Source organism: Telmatherina bonti (genome assembly GCF_933228915.1).
Source record: "Telmatherina bonti genome assembly, chromosome: 11".
Classification (NCBI taxonomy): Eukaryota; Metazoa; Chordata; class Actinopteri; order Atheriniformes; family Telmatherinidae; genus Telmatherina; species Telmatherina bonti.
In genome coordinates this window covers 36,256,797-36,283,788 of record NC_136629.1, presented here as the reverse complement: position 1 = coordinate 36,283,788, position 26,992 = coordinate 36,256,797, and the positions used below count along the sequence as shown (strand labels likewise).

The 26,992-nt window shown below is 40.9% G+C and overlaps 1 protein-coding gene across 1 annotated transcript in view; it reads left to right on the top strand.

Annotated features, from left to right (window-relative positions):
- ehbp1 (EH domain binding protein 1) overlaps positions 1–26,992 on the top strand; it is a 201,048-nt gene that overhangs the window by 33,131 nt on the left and 140,925 nt on the right. Inside the window, exon 6 of the mRNA XM_079249296.1 lies at positions 23,934–24,115. Coding sequence (XP_079105422.1) covers positions 23,934–24,115 — 182 coding nt within the window. The remainder of the gene's footprint in view (positions 1–23,933; positions 24,116–26,992) is intronic.

Genomic DNA, 26,992 nt, shown 5'->3' with positions numbered 1-26,992 from the left:
CCTGTTGGATTTAGCCCATATGTCCAAGAGACTTTTTTTAAGGTACTGGGAGGGTCTACAAGTTTCCCGAATCATATCCATGTCAGTCAATGTAGTGGGCGGGGCTGATTAATTAAAATATTGTAGGGGGCGCTATGGAGCCATTTACTATCTTCTCCACTATATTTTAATTTTACTCTATTAAGGGCATAACTTTCATGACTCATGGCAAGTATGGTGAAGATCAAAGGTTTCATGGCTTTGTTACAGGTACTTCCTGGTTCATGATATCAGACACTTCTTGTTGCCAAGGGGTGGGGCTAATTCATAGTCCCATTATTGCATTGCAGATTTTGTTCATCATGGGACTGGCATCAAATGTGTCGATTCCTGTGCTGATATGTTGTTTTATGTAGGAGTTTTAGCAATAAGTCATTGTTAATGAGACATAAAACTTTGAGGGCCCGCCCCTCCTAAACTAAATCTTCTATTAGAAGAAATAACACAACTTTACATCACACATGCCTCCTGAGCATCCTGTGCAAGTTGGGTGTCAGTTGGACAATATCCCTAGGAGGAGTTGTTTAAAATGCATGGCAAAGAAATGACCCCAAAAATGGCACCTTTTTCAAAATGGCCGACTTCCTGTTGGTTTTGGCCCATATGTCCAAGAGACTTTTTTGAAGGTACTGGCAGGTTCTCCAACTGTGCTGAATTTTATCCATGTCGATCAATGTAGTGGGCGGGGCTGATTGATTGAAATATTGTAGGGGGCGCTATGGAGACATGCTCCATTTATTCCATAATGTTTCAATGGGGCTTAGTTCAGGGCCTTACTGTCATCAGTCATGGCAAGTATGGTGGCGGTCCAAGGTTCCATGGCTTGGTCACAGGTACTTCCTGTTTCATGGCGTTGGACCGCCATTCGCCATGTCCCGTTTAGCGTAGCGACTTGAGGTTTTTATTGTGGCATCATGAAAGGGTTTGACATGTTTTGGAGGAGGCTCAAGTGTTTTGGACCATTTGCTTAGAAGCATGACGCTCAAACGTGGAAAAAACCACTTCCTGTTGTAAGTGGGCGGGGCTTAGGTCTACACCAGCAATGGTCACATTAATCTGTTCAGGACTGATCCCTTATTAATCCCTATAAGTTTTAGGGTGATCAGATCAAAATTGAGAATTTCATAGTGATTTATGATGTCACGCCGCCGCATGGAACTTCGCCATGGCGTCACGGGCACGCCGTGCAGCGTAGAGCAACGTCCTTTATCAGATCTCTTCACCAACATGTTTTGTGATGCCTGAGTGAATTTGGGCCATGTGGTGTCCACCAAGCCAGAGTTATGGGTGTGTGAGCAAAAAACAACACTTTTGACCTCCAGGGGGCGTGGCTATTTCATAATCAAAATATTGACATATAGAACTCTGTAGGAGGGGACTGCCATCATATCTAGCAAATGTGGTGCAGAAATGTTGCTTTATGTGGGAGTTATATCCGTTTAATTTTTCATGGCGAGACATCAAACTTTGAGGCCCCGCCCCTCGTAAACTAAGTCAACTATTAGAAGAAATAACACAACATTGAATCACACATGCCTCCTGAACATCCTGAGCAATTTGTGGCTCAGTGGGATAAAAGCCCTAGGACGAGTTCGTTAAAATGCGAGGTGCTAAAACGCCAAAATATTGACTTTGACCTAAAATGGCCGCCTTCCTGTCGACATTTCACCATGACATTAAGAGGATTTTTTGTTCGCCCTAGCATGTAGATCATGTGTATGAATTTTCATAAAGATTAACGACATGCAGTGGCGGGGCACCTAAAATAGGTGGCGCTCTCGTTCAGTTTCGCCCAAACATTCTGGAGCACCTCAAAATATCAAATTTTTCGTATTCCCTTGGGGGGGTACGCAAAATTTGGTGAGTTTTCGAGCACGTTCAGGCCTCCAAAAAAGCACGCGAAGTGTCCGAATAAAAATAATAAACACTGCAAATACAATAGGCCTTCGCACCGCCAAGGTGCTCGGGCCTAATAAATAAATAATAAAGATAATGTACAAATAAAACCTAAATAAATAAAATAATACATCAATAAAATATAAATAAATAAAATATTTATTAAATAAATTGTAAATGGATGATAAAAAGATCACTACTGACCCAGAAATTATGAGGGAGACTTTCAAATTTTGGTCAGCTTAAATTAACAGTAATATTCAGCCAGCAGCTGCCAAAGATTAGCAAATGAAAAGAAATTTAACTAATTCAGGTCTTTATGCGTTAATGTGTTAAAAAATGAAGTTAGTAATTACGCAGCTTTATATCTGCATCTATTGTTTAATATAATAAATGTAGGTTAGATCTGTTTTATTATGTGGCAATCCCGTGAAATGATCACTAAACCCTGAGTTGGAGAGACACAGATCTATGGCTGAAATGAAACACATATTTTGACACACAGCAACACCAAAAACAAATAGATTTGTTTGAAGATAATAGGCGATTAAATAAAAGGGAGTAGCATAAATACCTCTAAATGTAAAATAAGTAAAAGGTTTTTGTTGTGTTTGTCTCTATGCTAATGTTTTTTTTCTTGAAAGTCAAGTCATGAAAGAATATGAGGGTGACAAAAGACTTAGTCCCTGCTAATCTCTGTGTTATTTCACAAAGTTGACAGTAGTAAATTCAGCTTTATTCTTTTTTTCACTGGCTTTTATGATGCTTCATCTATCGGTACAATAATTTCACATAATTTTACCCTCCAATGTGACAACTTGGGCTGTCCCGGAAAACATATCTGTATGTTGACTCTGCTTAACAGGGTTGGAAATATATGTTTAAATAAAACAAAAATTAAGAAAGAAAACGAGTGGAGCAAAAAAAAAAAAAAGGCTTTAAATTTTCAGGATTATTGTATTAATGAATTAAAACTTAGAAAAAGCTCAGCTGAGGCCTTGGAGATGACATTTTCTGCTACTGGACTCTGATGTCACACAAATAAAAGTAAAGATTAGTAGATATTACAACCGGCCACACGATGGCAGTCTACTCCAACAACAGGAAAAGCCTTTTTCAAGCAGCTGTGGTGAAATGTTGGCTCCTTATGCCAGCTCTGTTTGTGTGTTCACAGGATGTATGTCAGTAGGTAAAGCATCTCTGTGGGCCTGTATGTTCCCGTACATTTGCAACAACATCATTTAAACATATTTTATCTGATCACTCTTTCCTCCTTCTGAATTTATGCGTCCATAATCTCCCACACAACCCCTTCTCTCCCCCCTCATTCAGGTATCTAAGCTAATACAAAGTCAGGACACATGAATGAATGCAGCAGTGAGTGCTGCTCTTAATAGGAGGAACAGAAGAAGAGGAGAGGTGAGTTCTCCTGACCCCTCATCAGACAGCAAAGGAGAAAAGGGGAAGAATACGCCATTGTGCCTGAGCGCCGAAGATGATGAAATTCAAGATCCCCGCGCTCTGGCTTCGTCTTAATCTTGGGGCCCAACCTTGCGCTAGGCTAATCCCTCTCCGTTGAATTACTGGCCCCGGCTAGATTGTATTTTGTCATTGAAAATGGTGGTGTCAAACACTACCTTTTTCTCTCCTCTATTTGTTCGTCTGCCAAGACGAATCGCATAATCAAAAGATGGAGAGAGGGCGAAGAAGAGAAAGCGATGGGGAGAGAGAGGTGGAAGGCTGAAAATGGCTGCACAGTAGTATCTCTAAATTGCATGCTACCCTTTCCTTTCACCCTTTTTCAAGCAGGCACATATTATAAAAAAAGGTGGGCAAATTGAGAGTCAAAAGATTGGACGACTATATTTGATGGCATTGTGCTGACGGGCTCTTTTGTGTGTGTGTGTGTGTGTGTGTGTGTAGTGGTGGTGGTGGGGGGGGTTAATGTGTGTATGTATGTCTGTGTGCGTTCTCCTCGCGTTTGCATATCAGCTAAAGCTGGAGATTGGAGACCAACTTCCTTCATCTTCAAAGCTTTGTGAGAGGATTTAAATAACACACACAGACACACAGAGGACTGTTGTATTTAAAGTGAGAAGCTATCATGTCTGAATACATTGAATATACAGCGATACGGACTCCAAAGCTCGCTACGCTGGCCCCCCTCCCCTCCCATCTTTCACCCTCCAAGTCATACTTCAACATTTTTCCCTCGCATTACACGAATGTCACCAGGGAAGGAAGGGATTTTTAAATCTGTACGGCTTCTCAGCCTCTCTGACGCATATCAACAATAGAAATGTTGACTTTGAAACATCCTCGTGGAGTGCAGCTTTTTACAATCTAGTGTGAAGCATTAGCTACATTTCGAATAAAGTAGAATGGTTGCAAGTCACCTTTTTGTTGCTGGGACAGGATTTCCTGTACCATGTGTTCACAGGGGCCCAACATTTACAAGCTAAATATTAAAACAGGCACTTTGCATGTTTTTGTGTGTGTTTAATGCTGAATTTGGGGGGTTGGACACTGAAAAGAAGGGCGTTAGAAGAAGACAAAGAAGATATTGAAAATAAGTGTTCAATCAAACAACCATCTGTTAAACCTGCAAAGAAAGTTAGCATAAAGCATCCTCAGGTTTCTGTCGGAACAGTCACCAAACAGTCATCAGGAGCACCTATAAGACATGCTTGTTGGGGTTGTGTGCCATCTTAGGTACCTCACGATTCGATTGCTACAATTTCATTATCAAACAATTATCAGGATTTTCAATGCATCGTTAAAAAGAAAGTGTTAGCAATAATTAGGAACAACAACGCCTCTCAGACCTTGATCACAACATCTGGCATCTTTTTATTTTATTTATTTATTTATTTTTCCATTTTTTTTTTATTTATTTATTTTTTAATAATAATAAAAAAAAATTTTTTTTTTAAAAACACACACACAAAAAACACCCTGCATCTTAACAGCAAGTATGTCAGATCTGCCGTCACATGTTTGTTCTATTTTGTTTTAGCTTCAAACAACTTAGATTTGCAGTAAGTTTGGTCTGTTTACATGTCCATAAAACTGTTTGCAAAGGATGACTTACAAATCTGATCAGTAAATGTCACTCTCAGTTTACTGTAGCTGCGAAGCTAGCGGATAACCCTCAGCTGCAGCTTGGAGAATGGGGCGGGGCTGGATATGGGGCGGGGTTGGATGTCCAATGGGTGTGGTTTGATGTCAAATGGCCGTGGGGTTGGGTTAGGGTTAGGGTTAATTCAATCAAATTGTTGGATCTCCAGCGCCGCCTCATTCTCCAGGCTGCAGCCATGACCCTCTCAAGCTCGCTGCTAGCTTCCTGCTATCTCTGTTGCTTACTGTTTGACACTTTAGGGGGATGGACTTCCCATCTAAACTTTCCAGCTGAGTTTCTACCTTTTCATTATTAAAAATCATCATTTTTGAACATTGAATTGTGATTGACTCAATGTGTTGCAAATAACGAAGGGAAGTGAATCGGCTCACCTCCAATGCTAATGTATTTTAATGCCATCTCATTTTGTCCTACATGAATGTAAAGTAACATGAGGGAGACAAGATGGTTATTGTATTTGTAATATGACACTCCACAGCTGGCTGGCTATTACTAATTCTTACATATTACACACTTTATTACACAATTTTTCTTGCTTTTATTTCAATTAAATTCCAAATGTGTTCATATAGCACATTAAAAGCAACGTCTGTTGGCCAAAGTGCTTCATGGTATGAACTGTAGTCAACAGATACAAATAAAACACAAATAAAATGAACAATAAATTAAAACCAAGGTAAAATCAAATTGTGGTGGCATTTGATGGTCAGGTGGGATTTCAGCCTAGACTTAAACTGTCCTGATGGGCAAAGGGAGACTGTTGCACAGTCTAGGTTCTTCCACAGAAAAGCTCTTTCATCCCTGCTTTTAGCCTAGTTTTAGCATGGTTTTAGTCTAGTTTTAGCCTGGTCTTGGCTTGGTCTTGGCCTAGTTTGAGCCTGGTCTTGGCCTAATTTTAGCCTGGTTTTAGCCTAGTTTTAGCTTGGTTTTAGCCTGGTCTTAGCCTAGTTTTAGCTTGGTTTTAGCCTGGTCTTAGCCTAGTTTTAGTTTGGTTTTAGCCTAGTTTTAGCCTAGTTTTAGCTGGTTTTAGCTTGGTTTTTGCCTGGTTTTGGCTTAGTTTTAGCCTGGTTTTAGCCTAGTTTGAAATTGGTTTTAGCCTAGTTTTAGCTGGGTTTTAGCCTAGTTTTAGCTGGGTTTTAGACTAGTTTTAGCTTGGTTTTAGCCTAGTTTCAGCTTGGTTTTAGCTGGTTTTAGCCTGGTTTTAGCCTGGTTTTAGCCTAGTTTTAGCATGGTTTTAGCCTGGTTTTAGCCTGGTTTTAGCATGGTTTTAGTCTAGTTTTAGCTTGGTTTTAGCATGGTTTTAGCCCAGTTTTAGTCTAGTTTTAGCTTGGTTTTAGCATGGTTTTAGCCTAGTTATAGCTTGGTTTTAGCTGGTTTTAGCCTGGTTTTAGTGACAGCCTACTGTCAGAGAACATGTTCAGAGTTCTAATATGGACTCCTGAAGTGAAAACTCTTAAAAACAACCAGTAAAACATTAGAAATGACCTGAAAGCAGTGAGATGTGTTCACACCTGGTTGTTCTAGTCAGTAGGTGGGCTGCAACATTTTGTACGCTCTGTAGGCGCTGCAGGGAGTCCTGGTCCAACTCAGCCGTCAAAGCATTACAGTAATCCAGACGCAAAGGTACAAATGCAAAATAAACGTGCAAAAGAAATAATTATGTATTTACTCCGTCGCAAATAGAAAAGTTAAACAAAAATGTCAGTCTTTAGGTTGCCTAAATGACTTATTGCATTAATCCGCTGACGTTCGGTGAAAAATGTATGTTGGAGTCTTCTGACACATTTCACAGTGAAAACAGGCTTTAATGCGTTGTGTATACAAAAGTTTGATTTCCGTATGCGGCGCGTATATTGGGATTTTCAACATGGCTTATGATAATGCTTCACCCCTTCAGTCGTAATCCTCGACGTTTCTTTCCTTTACTCTTCATCTTTTTTCTCCTCCGTCCGTCTGTCTCTTTCAGTCTTCTGTCTGCGGTGAAGTCCTGTCTATTGTGGACCACATCCAACTCCATTAAGTCCATTTCCACCCCACATACCTCCCACTTGCACCCTCTAACACAGTCACACTCTGACATACTGACACACACAGTGGAAAACCATGACACCTCACACACACCCTCCCGAACACACAAGCCTGCTTTCCGTATTGTACCCCTGGCCACGGTGTATGCCACCCCCTCCCATCCCTCTGTCTGGAACATATTACGTAGGCCAGTGGCTTGTGAGCGCCGACTGGGCCTCGGGGAAGAAAAACACAATTATTTCAGCCCTCGGCTATTCACGCAAAGGTGACAAAAGCTGGTATGAAGTATGAAATCCCCAAAGTTTCTCCCGTGCCGTGGACGACAAATTGGGATTAATTTGTGCTCGCGTGCACGTCTAAAGTTTCCACCTTTGCTCTTTTCTTATTCCTTAAATAGTTTAGTGAACTCAGCTGGCCTGTTTATGTGCTTCCGATTGGAAAATATAGTTTAAAAGCAGGGAGGATCTCTGTGTGTGCGTGTGTGTGTGCGTGCGTGCGTGCGTGCGTGCGTGCGCGCGCGCGTGCGTGCGTGTGTGGTAAGAAGGCAAGAGGGTCTTAGCATTGGATCACACATTCACACATGCTTCCCAAATTAATTTAATTAATTGCCCTGAGGAGAGAGGACAGATGCTTGTGATTACCCCCCACATGCAGATCCCTCCCTGCACAAGAGCATACACACAGCGCATAGAGACACACACACACACACACACATAAATATTAAAATTCTAAATGCTGCCATTTTCTGCTTTTATTAAAATATATATGTATTTTAATGCATTGAAGCAAGATGCACACATTTTTGTAACAATTTCTGCAACATATCCACACACACACACACACACACACAAAGTATTACTCGAGAACACGCATGTATCTGTTTCTTCTTTAGTGTGTGTGAGAAACTGGGCTTGTGTCTAGGGGAGCTGTATATCTGTCTGGTGTCCAGTCAGTCGACGTTTTAGGACGGTGTATTTGTGGGTTGTAGGTGGCTGTGGAGGCCGGGTGGTCCCTCCTGTCGCCCTAATAGGCTTACTGGCCCCTAATCCACACCACACCACCCCGTCACATGGCTGATCTGCTGACTAACTGCTACCGTGGCCGTGAGTTTGTGTGTGCGTCTCTGTGCAGGTGTCGTGGCTGGCTGTGACTGTCTGAGCTGTTTGGGAGACTATTCAGTCTGCTTATGTGTCTGTAACGGTTTATTTCTGCTTTTACTGGACTTTAGATGAAATATCTAGAAGATTTTGAATAGTTTTAAGGGAGAAAAATTCATTACTTTTTCTCTTTTATTGAAATTTTATTTAGATTATCTGGAAAAAACGCATCTGTTTCATTACCTTTTCTCTTTTATTTTAATTTTATTTAGATATGTGGAAAAAACGTGTCTTGTTTCATTACTTTTTCTCTTTTATTTTAATTTTATTTAGATATGTGGAAAAAACGTGTCTTGTTTCATTACTTTTTCTCTTTTATTTTAATTTTATTTAGATATGTGGAAAAAACGTGTCTTGTTTCATTACTTTTTCTCTTTTATTGTAATTTTATTTAGATTATGTGGACACAAAGTGCATTAAAACTGATGTTTTTTGTTGTACATGTGCCTTAAAGCATCAGTTTATTGCATACATCATATCTTCCATCTCTGTGTGTTTTTGCTTACATGCATGTGTTTAATTAAACTGTTGAATAAACTGTGCGGTTATCTTTTACATTTAGCTGCGTTTTCGTTCATTTGTTTCCCTCCTGTTCTGTTATCGTTTCATCCCTTTTTCTGTTTTATTCTCGTCCCGTCCACGCTTTCCTCTTTTGTCCTTGTGCGCTGCTCATGTTGTGTGTGCACGAGAGAGAGAGAGAGAGAGAGAGACATATGTTTGCGGTGTGTTTTTGTGCATACAGTCTGTGCATGTTGTTTACGCTCGCATGTGTGACTCTGTGTTTGTGTGACTTGTCCCACTGGTCCAGGTTGTGACCTTGGCTTTCATCTCCTTTAGTCTGAGGCTCCTGCATCCCGCTGTGATCCGCTCCCAGCCAACAACACAGCAGATGTCACCAGACACTGCAGCAAACACATGTAGATCCTCTCATGCACATACGTGTCTCTCTTTGTCACACATAAGCACATAAACACACACATTTTGGTGCATTTATAGCAAACGTAGACTCTAAACCTGCTCAAACTGGGTTTTGTTTGACCCAAAATAAACGTCAAAACACAAGCGGCGCCTGGGAAACGCGCTAACTTCCTATCTGGCCTCCTCGTTGTGGCGCTCACAACTCAACTGTTCACCTCATTCATGATTTGATTCATGTGTACAAAACAAAAAAAACAAGATATACTGAAAGTTTTAAACCACACTCTGGCAGTGCATTATGGACCAATAACGGTTTAAAAGCAGTTGTAGTCCCTGACATTTTATACCGCAGAGCTAGACTGCTGTTACGTGTCTGTAAAAGTATCTGTGCCAGCTCACTGTGTCCTGGATTGTACCAGTCTGAACAAAAATAACAAGTTGTCCCCCTCATCTTATTCCTTTCTCTGTCCTCTAAGTGACCCAGAAAACTAACTCAGACACGTTCACCTTCAGACACACGATGCCAGAGTTCAGCTGAGGTGTGTCTTGTCAAGAAGCGGTACACAGATGGTGTTTAACAACACAAATAGTTGTTTTCTGACAGATTAAGAACACTTGTTCTTGTTTTTTAGTCTAATTATTTTCTTTTTTAAACGGTAATTTTCTCAGTTTACAGCCGCAATGTCTCCCGGCCGAACGCCGCGCCCTCGTCTATCAGTCATCGCTGGGATTGTCCTCTATCCCTTCATGGCTTCACATGCTGTCACCTGCCCTGGTGACTCTAATCCGACTTTTCCTCCTTGTCTTCCCCCCGCATCTCGCCTTGTTTTTGGTGTCATGTGTTACATGGCGATGATGGGTGGTCAGGCCATTCTGGTGGGACGTGAGACGCAATCGGGCAACGTCAGCGGAACAGTTATTATCTCTCCATCTCGGTTATTTATTTTTCCTCTGTGCGACTTAAGATGGCTGCTCGCGATGTAGACAGGCCTGTGTGGCCCCGCCAAACACTGGCCCCTGCAAATCCCCTGTTTATCCACAAGCTTGACCCACCGGGTCCGAGTGGGCGGTACACGCACCAGGTAGATAGCTGTGATGTGTATGCAGTGGCAGCGGCGAGGCATCCGTGATTAACTTTGGGTAAACTTGTGTGTGAGATTATCGTCTCTAAATCCGCTCACAGTGAGTACGTGCGATTGTCTGTTTGTATGTGAACTTTTAAGGCACCAAACACGCAGACACACACAGTTACTGGCAAACCGAGGCGGCTGTTCTGCTAAGTGACAATGAATAGGGTCTTGTGATGTGCTCTGATGCCGACGCTAAGCCAGCCACTGAAAGTTAGGCTGATCCTTAACCACGCTCTGTTTGGGACATAAATCTGTTTTCACTGCCGCTCTCTGAGAATCCAGAGTCAGGAATACATCGGCGTCGCGGAGACACGGCAGAGGACGCAGTCAGAAGCAGTCATGTGACCCTTGACCCCCTTCATGCCTATCGGTTTTGACTCTTCTACGGCTTTTTAAATTGCAGGTTGCCCTCCTGTTTCGCCACCTCAAAGTCAGACAAAGATCGTTAAAGGCCGATCCGCCGCATGCTGTCACCGCTTTGCCTTTTTCTCACATGTAAATGCACATAAATAAAAATTGGGTACCCCATTGTTCCCTTTCGGAAATAAAAAATTAACAGAACAACCACACACACACACACGCATGCACACACACTAAGGCACACTGGCTCCTTATCCAATCCCTCCACTAATTCCCCCTTGGTAGAAGGTGTTCATTGTTTCTCTTTCATTCTAATCTCTGCCTCTCCTTTTTTCAAAATCCATATTAGATTCTCTTTGAGTTGGCCACAATCAGAAGCACTGGAGCAGAGCATCACCCTGCTAATGCTCTTTGTCTCCCCAGATTTGTCACTTAGCATGGAGAGTACACCTTTGTCATGGAGCAGGGTGGGAGAGAGGCAGACTCTCACTTGGGGCAATTGTTTCTTGTCAGAGGCCATCTTAACCCCTCCCCTTCCCCTTAAGCAAATCAGCTTTGCTCTGGATTAGAGCCCTATCATAGCTCTGTCAGATCTCCGCAGCCTGCCAAAAACTGCTAAAACAAACAGATCCTGAATGTGAGAATGACACGAAATGACTCCCACAATTTAAAAAGAAAACATTCCTGTCATTTTTTTCATCTGGAAATCATCGTTTATCTGTTAAATAAAGATGTCCTGGTCTGATTTATCAGGCAAACCCTGAGAGCTTCTTAAAATCCTTGTTATCCCAGAGCAAAACTTAAACGTGATAGGGCAGTATCGGCACTTTTCCATTGCTCTACTGCGGTAGGTAAAAAAACAAAAACAAAAACAAAAACATTTTAACAGAAAATTACTTATTACCTTTTTATATAAACCTTTTGGTATAAAGACACAAACAATTATTTTTTTGACAACCTTTCATTTCCATTTCAGCAGGCAATAAATCTCATAATTTGGTCCCATCCAGTAGATTCATTTTGAACTTGAACCAATGTGCAGAGTTGGACCACTAATGCCTCATTTCCAACAAGAGGTCCAGTTCAGGACAGAATGGACATACTGGGTTTTGCTTTTCCAATGGCATCAACTGGTATGGGTGCCTGAATATCCTTATTGTAAGGGACGCACCGATCCACTTTTTGGAAGTTCAGATATCGATATTTGCCAATACCAAATCTGTTTATGTGAAAATTATTGTGACTATGGTTATCATTGCTGTTATAACTGTGTCAGATTTCATTAGGTTGTAATAAATGACCCATCCTTTCTGAAGTTACCTCACCAACACAAATATAATAACATTACAGATCTAACAATTTCAACAAGTTTTATTTAGATTTGGCACATTTTACCTAAATACAACTATAAATGTGTGGCTTTGAAACAAAGATCTCGCTTTTAGTGTAACAAAAAATATCACATTTTAACATTCAAGGCATTTCTTTCTTTTAAAACACGTCCGAAGCATGTCATCAAACACATCTGCACTGGCTTGACTAGTGTGGTATTGGTACACTTTTATTGATACCAAGTACGAGTACACACACATGGTATTGAGCCGATACTGATAGCATCCCTACTTATTGTAGGTGTTCTCCTGCTTTGGGACCCATCTGTTTGTACTACTGAATGGTGGAGCTTGACATACTGCGGTTGGTCGTAGAAAACGTCATTTTCTGTGTGATTCTGTGATAGACCAAAGTGGGAACTGCTTCATGTTTATATATAAAATGGACCTTTTGTTGTTTAAAGCCACGTGCGGAGAAGAAAGAAAACAAACGGCTGGATGTTTTTGTTCTTTGTTGTTATGATTCCAGAAACAGCCAGTAAGACGTAACCCTCATGTAGCCGACCCACCTGTCACATCTACTGTATCCATTTATGCTCCCGTACACATGTAAACAAGTTCTTTTTGACTGTTCTGAAACCAGTGTGCATCTTCTGTCATGGTGTTTTTAAACATCTGCAGCTCATCCAGAATGCTGCTGCTACAACTTAACTAGAACTAAGAGGTCTGAACACATCACACCAGTTTTAACATCTTTACACTGGTTTCCAGTCAGTCACAGGATAGATTTCAAAACCCTGCTGGTTGTTTACAAATCCCAGAATGGTTCAGGACCAGAATACATCTGTGATACGTTCAGAGAATATAAACCAAGCAGAGCTCTTCGATCCAAATACTCTGGTCAACTAGTCCAGACCAAAGAGTCCAGACGAGAGACCAGACCAAACATGGAGAAGCAGCATTTAGCCGTTACGCTGTAAACAAGTGGAATAATCTGCCAGTGGAGATTAAACTCTCACCAAATGTAGAAACTTTTAAATCCAGGTTAAAAACATTTCTTTTCTCCTGCGCCTATGCATGAAATCTGCACAGTAACTTTTACTTAATTCTGCTTTTAATTATTTTAATATAATTTATGATTTTATTGTGATTTTCCTATTAGTATTTTCTTTTATGCTTTTTTTCTGTAATGCTTTTAATGTTTCATGTAAAGCACTTTGAATTGTCTTCTACATGAAAGGTGCTATACAAATAAACATGCCTTGCCTTTAAGAAGCAAGAAGTTCCTCTTCACATCGTTCAGGGTTAAATAACGTTCCGCTAGCTCTCCGACATAAATTAGTGCAGTATTTTACACTGGGAAACCTCGGTTAAATCCGAGCAAACAGTTTTGTTTTGGAGTGTTTATATAAGCCTTGACTGGACTGACACCTCACCTAATTCACTCTTTTCATACACTCTAATCTGACTTCATACATGTGCGGACACACGCGGGTGCCAGTACCATCGAAGATGCCTGCCGCCATGGTGAATCTGCTGGCTTGATATCTGAACTGCTGCTTCATGCACACGGAGTAATCAATCCCAGATATGGTAGCTGGGGGGTATTGGCTTAGTGGTCGTGTGTGTGTGTGTGTGTGTGGTGATGTTATTGGCCATTATAGGCCTCTATGATGGCCGGAGATGGTAAAATGGCAGAAAAAGTGATGAGCAGACACTTCATAGACCAGGAATGAACTCTAGTTAATCCCTTCAACCTATCTCTTCCTCTTTCACCCTCCTCCTCATGGCCGTCCTCTCCGCCTTGTACCGTCGTCCTCATTTTCTCCATCTTTCCCCCCCTTTCTTGACTTCTTTCTGCCAGTCTCCTTGGCAGCAGCCTCTGTTTTTCTCTCGTCTTATTTTACCCTTCTCTCTTTCCTTTTCTTGACCACCTCCCTTCATTGCAAGCCCCCCTGTGTCCCTTTCTCTTTCCAGCAGAAGTGCAGAGCCAGGGCTTTTGCCTGCTGGTAATTTATTTTCCCATTAGCCCCCCGTCTGAAGTGCATGCTCTGGGTCTGAGAGTGTGTGTGTGTGTGTGGAGGGGGGGCACTGAGGGCCACCCAAAAGAAAGACCTGGAGAGTAGAAAAGAGAAGGGCACCCTGGACACACTGATAAGAAGAAAAAGAGAGGGAGGATGGAGGAGACAGAAATGGAGAAAGAGAAGACGTAAGAAACCAGATTGGTGTCGAAACAGTTTTGCTTTTGAGCTGCTATGCCGACTAGTTAGAAAAGCTGAATATAAGTGGCAAACGTCAGTGATCTGTAAAACTGAAACAATGAATCAACCGCAGCAAAATCATCGGACCTTTGCTTGCCAATTCATCTTTTTGTCATTTATATGTAAAAAAAAGTCAAATGCAAAAAGGTTCCAGACTGTCAGAAATGAGGATTTTCTCTTATTATTTGCTTCTTTTAGGAGGAAATCTCATTTTCACCTTTCAGAATTGAGACGTGCGTCTCTTACTTTGATCACACAGTGAGCTAACACACTAATCATCAGCTGTAGTTGGTTTCAGACCCAATGTTTGCACACATTTTTCCTGATGTCATCCCATAGAAAACTTAGATTGTAAATTCACTTTTTGTATGTGCTTGTTTATGGACATTCTATATCCTTCCTCAAGCCGTGATTTCTGCTTATACATTATGTAAACCTAACTGGGCAGCTTATATAGCTAATAAACATAACTCTGTATCTCCATGGTGACAACATCGATATACTTTACGTTGTTCCACATGTGTGTCTTTTCATTTTCCTAGCAAATTGCATGTTGATGAATACAGATTACAGATCTGGTGGTTAAAGGTGAAGCCTGTGCAGAAGCACCAAAACGGGAGTCAATGTCCAGGCTTCCATGTAAAAAAGACCAACTTCGCAGCTGAAATGAACATGTTTACAGCCTGCTACATAAAACATTTTAGGTTTAATAGGTCAGGTTTACCTTCATGACAACTCAGAAGGGGGTTGATTTTCTTTTTATAAAACTTATCTGTTTAGACGTTATAACTCAGTGGCCACCAAAGACGTCTTTTGATGTCTTTTCTAATCTGAATGTTCAATGCCAAAGGTGCAAAAAGACATCTGAAGACAACTTTTGTGGTGTCTGTATATGGAAAGCTGATTTGGTCAGGTGCTTGTGTCCTCCTAGCATGCACCCAAGGGGTTGTAAATGTACTCGGAGTGCGCGCCCTGAACACGTTTTGACACACTCACCTGGCCAGATCGTCCCTCCGTATTTGTAGTCCCAGAAAGCCATATTCTGTGGGTCGTGATCAAGCGGCAACCTCTGGCGGTTAAAAGTGAAGCCTATGCGGAAGTGCATACAATTGCAGTTCCCCCTTCATCCACTAGGGGCTGGCTCCAAAACAGAACAAATCCCCATAGACTCCCATGTTAAAAAGGTCAACTTCACAGCAGAAATAAACATGTTTACAGCCTGGTTCAAAAATCCATTTTAGGTTTAATAGGTCAGGTTTACCTTCATGACAACTGTGGGGAGAGTGAATTGTTTTCTAACTTGCCTGTTTTAAAGTAATTTAATCTCAAAATTTGGCATATTTAGGGGCGTGTCCTTTTGATTGACAGGTACCAATTTCCGGCTTCAAGTAAGAAGAACGTAGAACAACAGCGGTTTTTAGCCGGTTAACAACGTGACTTAGCTTTAGCCCGCTTACCTCCGTTAGCTGGTTAGCTCCCGTTTTCTCGGGGTTAGCTTGGTTAGCTTTTAGCTACAGAAAGCTCGGAGTTCGCTCGATGTCAATCATCCACCATGATGCTCACAGCCCCCCTCTCAGCTCCACCTCTTTGCCCATATTTGTATTTTCCGGGCGAGACGACGGACATGAAGCTGCCAACATGGCGATGGCAGGAACCGCCCACCGAGCTTCAATTCAGCTCTTCAGAAACCTTTGGGTGACGTCACAGAGGCTCCGTCCATCTCTTTATATACAGTCTATGGTCGTGATGCTGGCAGTATGGGGCGCTCTGCTATAACAATGGCTGGTAATCGATGAGTTAATCTTGAAATTTGGCATAATTAGAGGGGCATGCTTTTGATTGACAGCTATCTGATATTCAATGTTGCACTCCTGTGGATTTTAGCCTGCCAACCTCCGTTAGCTTGTTAGCCCTGTTAGCTTAGGGTTAGCTCTTGGCTACTTGGAGCTTAATGTGTATCAATCTTTCATCCCCACGCTCACGATGGGGACGATGAAAACAGCCAGCCGAGTTTCAGTTCAGCTCTTCAGACACTTACAGGAGACGTCACAGAGGTGCCATCCATCTTTTAATATACAGCCGTGGTTCATAGGCAGCGTTGCTTACAGGATCGGTTCCATTACTCTTGTCTGGACTAGCGTTCATCCTTGGCTTCCTTCAGGTTGTCCAAACTTTTGAATGAAATGGATTGTTGAGAAGCTTCTCTTTAATATTGAGTCATTTTGTTTCTTTTAGCCATCAACTTCCAGTTAAGGCTGGACAATTAATCGGATTTTAATCTCAGTTATGATCTGGGTTTTCAACGATCATAAAAATAAATGGGTGTGATTATTTTTCTCTCTGCAGTTTCCTCTCCTGCTGTCTTCAGCTGCTAATCGAGCGTCTCTGGCGTTGCAGCGCTGTGCTGTAAACTCCTCCCACAGCCGCTTTGCTTTCATTCAGACACTGTTGCCAACTTGGCGACTTTCTGGCTAAATCTGGCAACTTTTATTGTTAAAAGCGACAAATCTAGCAGCTTTTACTGGAGTTATTAGAGACTTTTCTGGTGTTTTGGCGACTGACTTGAAGGCACATATTGTTCTGCAGTTACTGTAAGGAAGGAGCAGCGGGAGCCTCTCCCGTCCTAAAGCACTCCCAGGCGGCCAGTCTCAGTCGGCTCCGGCTGCAGGTCCATGTAGAATAACTGCAGTAGGTTGTGGAAGTTCACCTAAACATAGTTTATACCATTGTCAGCGACAACTGGCTGCATTATTTTCCTATACATAGTTCGGCGAGTTAAACACTGTAATAGCTCTCCGTTACGGGGCGTTACCATAGCAACGCGTTAACCAGGTGGTTCAGATCAGCTGTCTTTTAACAGGTGAATGAGAGAAATGCGCTGCAGCCTGACAGCGGTTGTTTGGCATAAAACGTACATCCAGGCCAACGTAAAATAGTTCCTATATAAGCGGTAAAAGCGGATTAAACAACTCGGAACCGTGCATTAGACGGTTATAATGCACGACACGGAGTCTAGAAAACCACGACGCGCAGCGTTGTTTAAAAATAATGGATAATTGTGTTAAAGAGATTTCAATTCAAATCAAAATAATCGTGATTATAATTCTTGTCATAATCGAGCGGCCCTACCTCCAGAGGTTACTTCATAGTTTCTTGACCAGGAGGAGGAGGCGAGTATAATCACAGTTTTCATATGAAAATGAACAAAAATACAAGTTAATCATAGCATTTGTGTAATTAGAGCATCTACACTGACATTTAAAATGATTGACAGCCACTGATCCCCCGACTACACAGAGGCCATCAGATCATCAAACTGCGATTACTGCTAATAGTAATATAATAAAACTATTGTTGTGCGTTTGCTCAAACATCACAACAGAGTCAGCTTTTCTAGTCTCATGAGTAAATTCCTGTCCTGATTGTTCCTCTTCTTGGTAATCAGACGCCTGTCTGATCCATTTTCAGTGTCTCTTACACAAAAAGGACAATGTGTCTGCAGCTCACTGTCATTCTAAACCATATTCATCCAACGTTGTGGCACACACGGTGCTAAAATCCACCATCCTCTCCTTTAAAACAAGCCTAATCCCGCTCTTGTTGCGACTAATCGCTCTCTCCTCTCGGCCCTTACTTTCTTCTCACACTTTTCCCCCGACAGTTTGTCAGCCTTTTGTCATATTTTAGTTGTTTACATCCCCGGGGCAAAGCAGCGAAAGATATTTCTGTTTTAAACCTTGTCCACAATGTGGCTCCAGTGTGGAAAAAAAAAACCTGTGGTTGTGTTTTCCTTCTCATCCAACAGAAAGACTCGGTCCTTGTGTGTGTCTGCGTGACAATGGACATGAAAGCCATTTGCACAGTTCATTCCATTATCAAGACTATTGTTGCTGTCATTCACATAACCAAAGAGATGGTATAGCATGCCTTTTATTTCTATTGTTGCTCTTAAAATACACACACACATTGCTGGGGGAAAATAAATCCTTACATAGAATAGAAGCAGATGAATAAATTGGTCTTAATCTGTGTGTGTGTGTGTGTGTGTGTGTCTATAGTGTCGATAGTGTAGCATTCATAGATGGTATGTAAAAAGGGCCGCCTTATCAGTTATCAGGGGAAGCCAAATTGACACAGAGGAATCACTCCATTGTGCGTGGATTCAAAGAGAGATGTGAGCACATTGGATGTCTCCATTTCCAATAACTGTGACCTTGAGGAGAGAGGAATATAACTGGGTAAATCCCCCCCCCCCCCCGGTCTCCAATCTGCTGACTGTTGAATTCAGAGAGAACCAGCTGGTTTTGGATGTGGGGGGGTTGATTATTCTATATGTTAAAAATAAAACATAAGAAACAAGTGCTTTGTCACTTCCATGCTGTATTATAAACTTAACACATGTAAATAAGTGTGTTAGGTTGCGGCGCAGTTGACCTCAGTTGTCCCTTCTTCCACCTTCTTCATTGTTTTGTTTTCTGGTGGCGGCTTAACTCGGATAATCATCTGCTTGATGTGGAAACAGTGATTCATCACTTATTATCTCCGTGAAGCAAAGCCATGTTTTGTTTTTTTATCTCCCGTCTGCGTCAACAACATCCTAAACATCACCAGACGTCTCCACACCTGCTTCATGCTGCTTCAGCTTCAAAACAAACACAAGTCGCACAAGACATGCCTTTAGAAAGAGTATGAAGCTGTTGCTATTGGTCCCCTTTTCGGATCTCCCCATTAAAGAGACGATCATTGGAAATGAAGTAACTGGTGACCTGTGTTAAAAAGCCATTAGCTGATTGGCGTTGGACACTTTGTCTTTTTGTTCGTCTTGCTTCAACACTGCCCGGCAGTCAGTGTGTGTATCCCAGACCAGGTCTTAACAAAGAAGCTGGGTTCTTTCAGCACTCAGCCTAATTAATCCATCTCTCAGTGACAAAAGGGGTGCCTACCCCTCCTTCCTCTGGCCCGTCCCATTGGCATTTTAGGGCAGAGGGATTCAGCAGGACCCTTGGGCACCCCTCCTGCCCTGACCCCTGCCTCCCCACCAGGGGAGCATCTGTGGATCGATCTAACGCCAGCTGGCACCAGCAGAGTGGGGCAGAACTGGTACTCTAAGAAAAAAACCCCCAAAAAAGCTCATTACTCCACCCCACTTAAATAGGAGTCTTTATTTAAAGGCTTAACAGTCAGTTTTGGTTTCTCTCACTTTTCAACCTTTTATCCATTTTTTCTTTACTTTATTTGTGTGATAAACGATAGTAAGTCACAGGTAAAGCGTTGAATAATAAACTGCAGTTGTGAAGAGTTGCAGCTAGGGCGCAGCATCCAGCCATCACCCCTCCCTTTCTCAGTCTTTACCTTCTCTCTCTTGTCTTTCTTCACATACGTGCAGGTATTTTACCTTCCTCCAGGCTCAGAAAAAGAAAGCATATATTGATAGTCCTATCCTCTCTGTAATAAATTAAACTTCTGTATTGTCCTTCTTTTTCATTTTACACATTGTCACGTCGTCCCAGTCACCCTAATCCTGGTCACCCCCCCTTCTATACCTTCTCTCAGACACACTGTGATTGACAAGTTGCATCCAGGGAAATAGAGCAGATTTCCATTGTTTGCTGCCATTACTCAAATCTGTTGAAATGGTTATTCTATTCTTTTGCCGGAGTATTTGCATATCCTTAAGTATTTCCTATTTTCCAAGACCCTTCCCTCCCCCTCCTTTCTCCTTATTCTCCTTTTACTAAATCCCTTCTCCTTAAGTGTTTGGTGCATTTGGCAAATTCATTCATAAAGTATCTACATGCACTATTAGCTTAGTATAATAGCCAGGGTGTAATCTGCAGGGAGATAAGAGGAGGAAGGGGAGTGTTTTTTTTTTTTCTTTCTCCCATCATGCTCTTGTGATGGGCTGCTCTGTGGACAATCTGGGGTTGGCAGCGTTGCAGTGATACGTCATTATGTTCCCAAGTCAAAGCGACCCGGCTCAAATGTCAGCACGAAATGTCAAGTGGTCTTGCTAGTGACTTGGATGGTTTCTTCTTTTCTGTTAACGATTGGTTGGAGCAGGGAGAGAGGCAGAGAGGAGGAGGTGAAGATGGGGAAAGATGGAGGGTGTAGAAGGTTGGGGAAAGCTAAAACAGAAGGACAGGATTAAAACAGGTTCAGTCCAGTTTCAGGTTTTAACATCTTTATTCTAAGTTTCCCCACGATTCCGTTCTCTTATTTCCATTATTTATTTTTATTTAAAAAAAAAAAAAAAAAAACTAGTGAAAGAATTAAGTCTTTATTTAAAAAATTACTGAGTTGACATCAGTTTTTCCATTTTTTAAGGCTTCATGTTGAGAAAAAAGTCAATTTGCACCAACAAACACAATATTATCGTCTTATTTGATACAATAACGACAACCAAACCATTATTTTCTCCGTGAAATGGCCTTGTCGGATTTCCAGGGTGTTTTGGGCTTTCTCTGAATATCTCATTTTATTTTGTGTTTAGTAGGGGTGGGAAAATTGAAACAAAAAAAATCGAATATCAGGATTTTTTGCTTCACAATTCTAAAATGAATTTTTTGTTTAATCAATTTTCTTTTGTTTCAAATAAATAAAATTAATCCATTGTCAAATTTTTGTAATTTTTATTGTTTTTGTTGATCTTTTCACTTGTTTTCCTGGGCATTACAACATCAGAATGGCTACTGTGTTGTTTTTTCCTATCTGAAATCAATAGAAATGACAAGCCAAAAAAAAGTTTTATACATTTTTATTTTTTTGTTATTAATCTACAAAAATCAGCAGTATTAAAGGATTGTGAGAATTGCAATTTAAATCAAATCGGCACCCAAAAAAATCGGAATTAAATTGAATCGGGACAAAAGCACATCGTCACAGGCGTAGTGTTTAGACACAACTTCATCTGTATGTAAGTTTTATTTCTTTCGTTCATGAAAAAGAACAACAAAAACAAATGAAAAGGTGCGAAAGTAGAAATATATGATCAAAAAACAAAACGGAGTGAAACATGATGACTTGCTCATCATTATTCAACATTCTGTTCTTCCAGATTGTTCATTTTCCTGTCTGTTTCCGACCACAATAAATGGAATTTAGTTACAGCTTCAGCTACAGATGTGCAGGACTAATCGATTAGTCGGCACAGGACTTGACTTTTAAGAGTCATCTTGTTTTGTTTGGGGCAGGAAGAGGTACGTTTCTCTTCTCAGAGACATAGAGCTCATGTTTAACGCTGTTTGCACATGTGACCAAAGCAGCGAAGACGTCGGCAACAAAACAAAGGAAAGCGTGTCATTATTTCACTCAACTGAACAACAAAGTCACATGCAGATTGTTTGAGATGAAGTTAGCTTGACAGCACGATGAGGATTGACTGATTAAATTCTCAATATCTACGTTGCAATTACAGATTTTTGCAAAATAAAAGCACTATTTCTAAAATTTTGGCAATTTTGACATGCAGGTATTGTGGTTGAATGGTATTAAGCCCATTAGCAATCATTTTATTAAAATCTTGTCCCCTCCAGATTCTGCTTTCATGGGGATGGAGATACAAAAAGATGGAAAACTATTTCATTTTAAGGGTTTTTTTCACCATTTTTTGAAGCTTTTCTCTCATTTCTTACAAATTTCTAGTAAAACTCTTAATTTTGCTGTTATTTGCTGTCAAAGATGCTGGTTTTATTTTTCCTTTTCAATTATACATAAGATTTCCTCTTCCATCCATAAATACTGCAGCGCATTAACTTGTAAATGTGAAAAAATAGTTTGTTTTATGCTTTCCTATATACTTCTGCCTCGACACGTCTGGAAAACCACCTCATGAGAGCATAAAAACTTTTCAGGGATATTTGAGAGGTTTTTGAAACGTAGGTGTTTCCATCACCAGTATTTTATTGTGAAATTTAGGATTTGTGTAATTCTAGTGGGAATGGAAATGCAGCTTCGGACGGATAAAAACCAGTCGGAAAGACAAATAAAGTCTCTTCTCAGGCCACCGGAGCTCTTTCTCAGATTAATACATTTATTTTGGCTGGTAACACAACGTAATCAATCGATCAAATTTTATTTATAAAGCACTTTTCATACATGACAAACAGAACATGCTTCACATGATAAAAAACAGTTTGTTGCACAAGAATATAATGTGTACACGCTAACTGCATGTTTCTATTATAAATTGCACCACTTTGTGGCTATTTGCAACCATAGTGAGTTAATATAAATGTAGCCTGATCACTGTGAAATTAACATTTATTCACAGTTATTGATTAGGATGTTATTGATTTCTAATTTAATTTAATTCAGATTTATTTGTATCGCTCCATTTCACATCAAATGTCATCTCAGGGCACTTTACAGACAAATCCGTTCATAACAGGTAGTCCAGCTAATAGAAAGCAGCTGACTGCATGTTTCTGTTTGGAGCTTTAATAGTCACTTTTATTCTGTACTGACACAAAGTGTGTGTGTGTGCGTGAGCGTGTGTGTGTGTGTGTGTGTGTGACTGAATACCCTGCAGTCCTCAGTGATAAGCCTAAGATTGAGTTTTCCCCACAGAGCCAAAGTGTCTGAGGTGACGATGTTTTTATATGTGAAGACATCGAGAAAGGGGAAATGTAAAGAGCTTCTATCGGTTTATCTGGCGTACACACCGGTGCATACGTGTATATGTACACGTGCTCTCAAGCTGGTGTAGCGTCAGAGAGAGCTAGCTGCTGTGCTTTGTTCGGTATGGCGCACATGAGAGGATGAATCCTCAAGGCTCGATTCACAGCGGAGACAAGTAGACGTGTTACTGTGGTATAAACCCAGAATGTGCAGTTTTATGCCATTTTTTACATCAGTGCGGTGAAATCGAGACAAAAGGGGAGAAGCAGTGAAATCAAACATTAAAAGACAAAACCTATGCCATACAACTGCCTGCTGCTTTCATTCCACATGCTTTGTAAACGTTGGTTTCCATCCTAATATCAGTCCCTTTTCCCCATGCAAATGAAAAGGAACCATTTAACTGTGGACATATGGCAGTTTCCCATCACAAAAACAGAATCTGTTAGAAGAGGAGGCAGCACAACAGAAAATGTGGGCATTGTATGTCAGTCGTATCAACACAGCAAGGTGGTGAACCAGGCTGATATTCACTGACAGCATGGTGCTTCCATTGCCCGTCTTGCAGCAGACAAAACCCATCAGTTTTTGTTGGAGGGAGGGCAGACAAAAGGCTGGGACATCCCCAACTGTTTGGTTTCCATATCTTGCAGTCTGTGAAAAGGCTTTCTGGCAGTTTTTATTCTTAACACGCAGGTCTTTGAGCGGCTTGCGTGCACATAAACACACAGGCCAATGTCACTGATTCCGTAACGCTTATCACCTGGTCTGTGGCATATTCCCAAATTCCAATTTGACTGCCATCCACTGGCCCAGAGCACATCTCTGTAAAATGATAAAAAAAAAAAGTACATAAATGGATCTTTGATGGGAAATATAAGGAGGGGTTTTACAACAGAATTCACAATGCCAAACACAGGAAGGAGTCTCTTTGCCAACAAATAGTGACCGTATGCTCCTAAAACAGATTCAGTTTATCCTAAATACCCTAAAGGTCTCTGTTTGGAGATCATTTATTCGTCTATACATAATGGTTTGTTTCTCTTTCTCGCCTATAGGAGTCTCCATCAGGAAGGAGGAAGGCGTTGGCTACCAGCAGTATAAACATGAAACAATATGCCAGTCCGATGCCCACACAGACCGATGTCAAACTAAAGTTTAAGCCTCTGTCAAAGAAGGTGGTGTCGGCCACGTTGCAGTTCTCTCTCTCCTGCATCTTCCTCCGAGAGGGAAAAGCCACGTAAGTTTGGTAGAAAGGTTTAGAGATAACGTAGTTGTTGCTGTAGTTTAAAAAACCCCCACAAAAATAGAGACTAGACTTTTGAAATGCATGTAAACACACTTTTCTGACTGAACTTGGATAAAATCAAAGCTTTTAAGCTACAAAATGATTTTTATTTGAACACCCAAATCAGCTAATTGTTCTATATAAGCTCCAAAGCTCCGTTGTTTTGCATGTTCTAAAAACAGTGACGTGTAAGTGCATGTTGAAACGGCCAAAAGCTGCTGTTGACGTTCGTTGCTTTGGTGAATTTGAGCTACTTTTCCACAGAGGTAAATTGTTTGTGTACCATATTTTCCGGACTATAAGTCGCACTTTTTTTCATAAGTTAGCTGTTCCTGCGACTTATACTCCAGAGCAGCTTATACATGAAAAAATAAATGTAATTTCAGACCGCAACAAGTGGGCACTCTAGACTTACGCACTGATATATCCTACTTCTTAACAATTACAAATTTAAACAGTACACATTAACTTAGAAAGACAACTGAACACAAATGCCCCCCAAAAGAAAATCATATTCTGCAGACGACAAGCTGCAAGTAGTAAAAATTTGCAGCCAAAAACGGTAATCGAGCAGCAGTAAATGAGAAACTTGTTAGTGACTGGCGCAAAGCGGAGGCTACTCTTACTGCGACAAAGAAAAAAAAAATCTAATTGCAGGTTTAAAGCTAGATGGCCACAGCTAGAAGAACGAGTTCGTCAGTGGGTGATTGAACAACGTGCAGCGTGGAGAAGCTTGCCAACGGTTCAGTTACGTCTCCACGCGGAGTTATTCAGAAGTGACACAGAGGACGAAGAATTCAACATATTTAGTGATGTGAAGTGAGATTACGTGTTATTAATTACAGTAAAGGTACACTTGTTTTGTTCTTTAGGTTATAGTTACATAAAACCGTTTCATAAACACTGGACACCTTTTCTGTTCATGTTTTTTATTCGTGTAGCTGAATAACCTTCTTAGTGTTAGCATATTTTACACATATTCAGCCTGTTATCAATTCTTTTATTAATGACAAAATTTAATTATAATTATTTAACCTCATTAATTATAATTAATAAAGTATTTTTCATTTATTCATTCATTCATAACTTGCCTTCCAAGATGACTGTTTTTGGTCAAGTAGTTTGCAAAATAAATTACCTGCAAAAAATTAGACTTATACTCCAGTGCCACTTTTTTTCTACCTAATTATGCAGTTTTGCCCGAGTGTGACTTATACTCCAGAGCGACTTATAGTCAGGAAAATTCAGTATTCAAGATGTGACTGTTAAGCAGCTTTAACAACAGAAATATAAAACTTTAAAGCTACTCGGTGTAAGATTGTGACATCCAAAACGGACTTGTTTTGATGCCGCACTGGTGTTTATTATGTATATTCCTGGAGACGTCATAACCATGCAGCTTACCGAGGCAGAGGATCTGAACTTCACAGCTTACTTTTTCCTGCCGGGACATCATGTGACAGGCCGTTTTGCTTGCGCCGTGGCTGATTATCAGGAAAAGCATCGAAAAGAAATCAGAGAAAGAGATACGAGTCAACTTTGGACTGACTTTTACTGGTTGGAGAAAGCTGAGAGACGAGGCAGGATGCAAGACAGCTGTAGAATTAGCTGTTGTGGCTTTAAAGCGGCAAAAAATGACACGGTTTCAACGATGTTGTGGACTGCCTGTAGGCTAGGCACTGACTCTGGCCCTTGAGGGCTGCAGTTCTGTAAGTATCAGGAGTTTCCCTGCTGCATAACACTTGACTCAAATCAAGAGGTAATTAGTAAACTTGTTCATATTTTGATGTGAAGCTCTGCACCGGTCTACTTGTTTGGTCAGAGTCTGAGGCAGATGTGAGGGCCAGAATTGCCGCTGTAGACCAATTCAAAGTGTTTCATAAGCCACGCCTCCTCTATCTAAACCACGCCACGCGATACGCCTGATCCGCCTGCAAATGAACGCGCAAAGTTCAAAATAATATCACCGTTCAGTAGGATATGTTGAAGTAACTCATAACGATGATGCTGCTACTTACCTGTCCAGCAGAAGAAGAGCAGCAGTCAAGCTGTAGTCCTTTACCTCCCACACGTCTCTCCACACTAAAAGACCGCCGTTACCCCGTTCTGTTCATTTCTTAATCTGGAAACATCTTCGGCAACAACTGCTGTTTCTTTAGGGAGCAACAGTGGATCCTGGTTGTCCTCAGGTGAACTTTTTGTTCCATTTTTCACTACTTTGCTTAAAAAAATAAGCACTGCCATTGCTCGCTTTCCGGAGCCTTCTACAGAGGGGGAGGACAGAGGCTTCCGAGAGGAGGGGGGAGGCGGCAATTCACATGAACATACGGAGAACAACCGGGACAGATGTAGTGATGTCATGCTATAATCCAGATGAAATCACACCTCTGGTTCTTCACATAGACATATTTTAATTCCTTCAGTACAGAAATGGTTAATTTCTACTTTTTTACCTTTTTAAACTGAGCATAATTAATTCATATCTGATTGGTTACCTGCTGATCAGAATTAACTCAGTCATTATAGGAACAAAGGAATAATATTAATTCCTAATGGAATTTTTATTTATTTATTCATTTGCAATTGAAAAATTGCAAAAATTTGAAGCTAAAAATATAACATTAATATAAACATTAAGGTGAAATAATGTAGTCATAACACCAAAAATTAACTTCTTGATCTCTTTTTCGTGTTTATTTCTCAGTATACATTTTTAAAAGTCCCAGTATTAACATTGTGATTGTTGGGATTAGACCATCAGTAAAGTCTCAGTTATAATTTATCTTTTGACAATGAAAGAAAGATTTTCCAGCTCCTTACTCTTCGTTT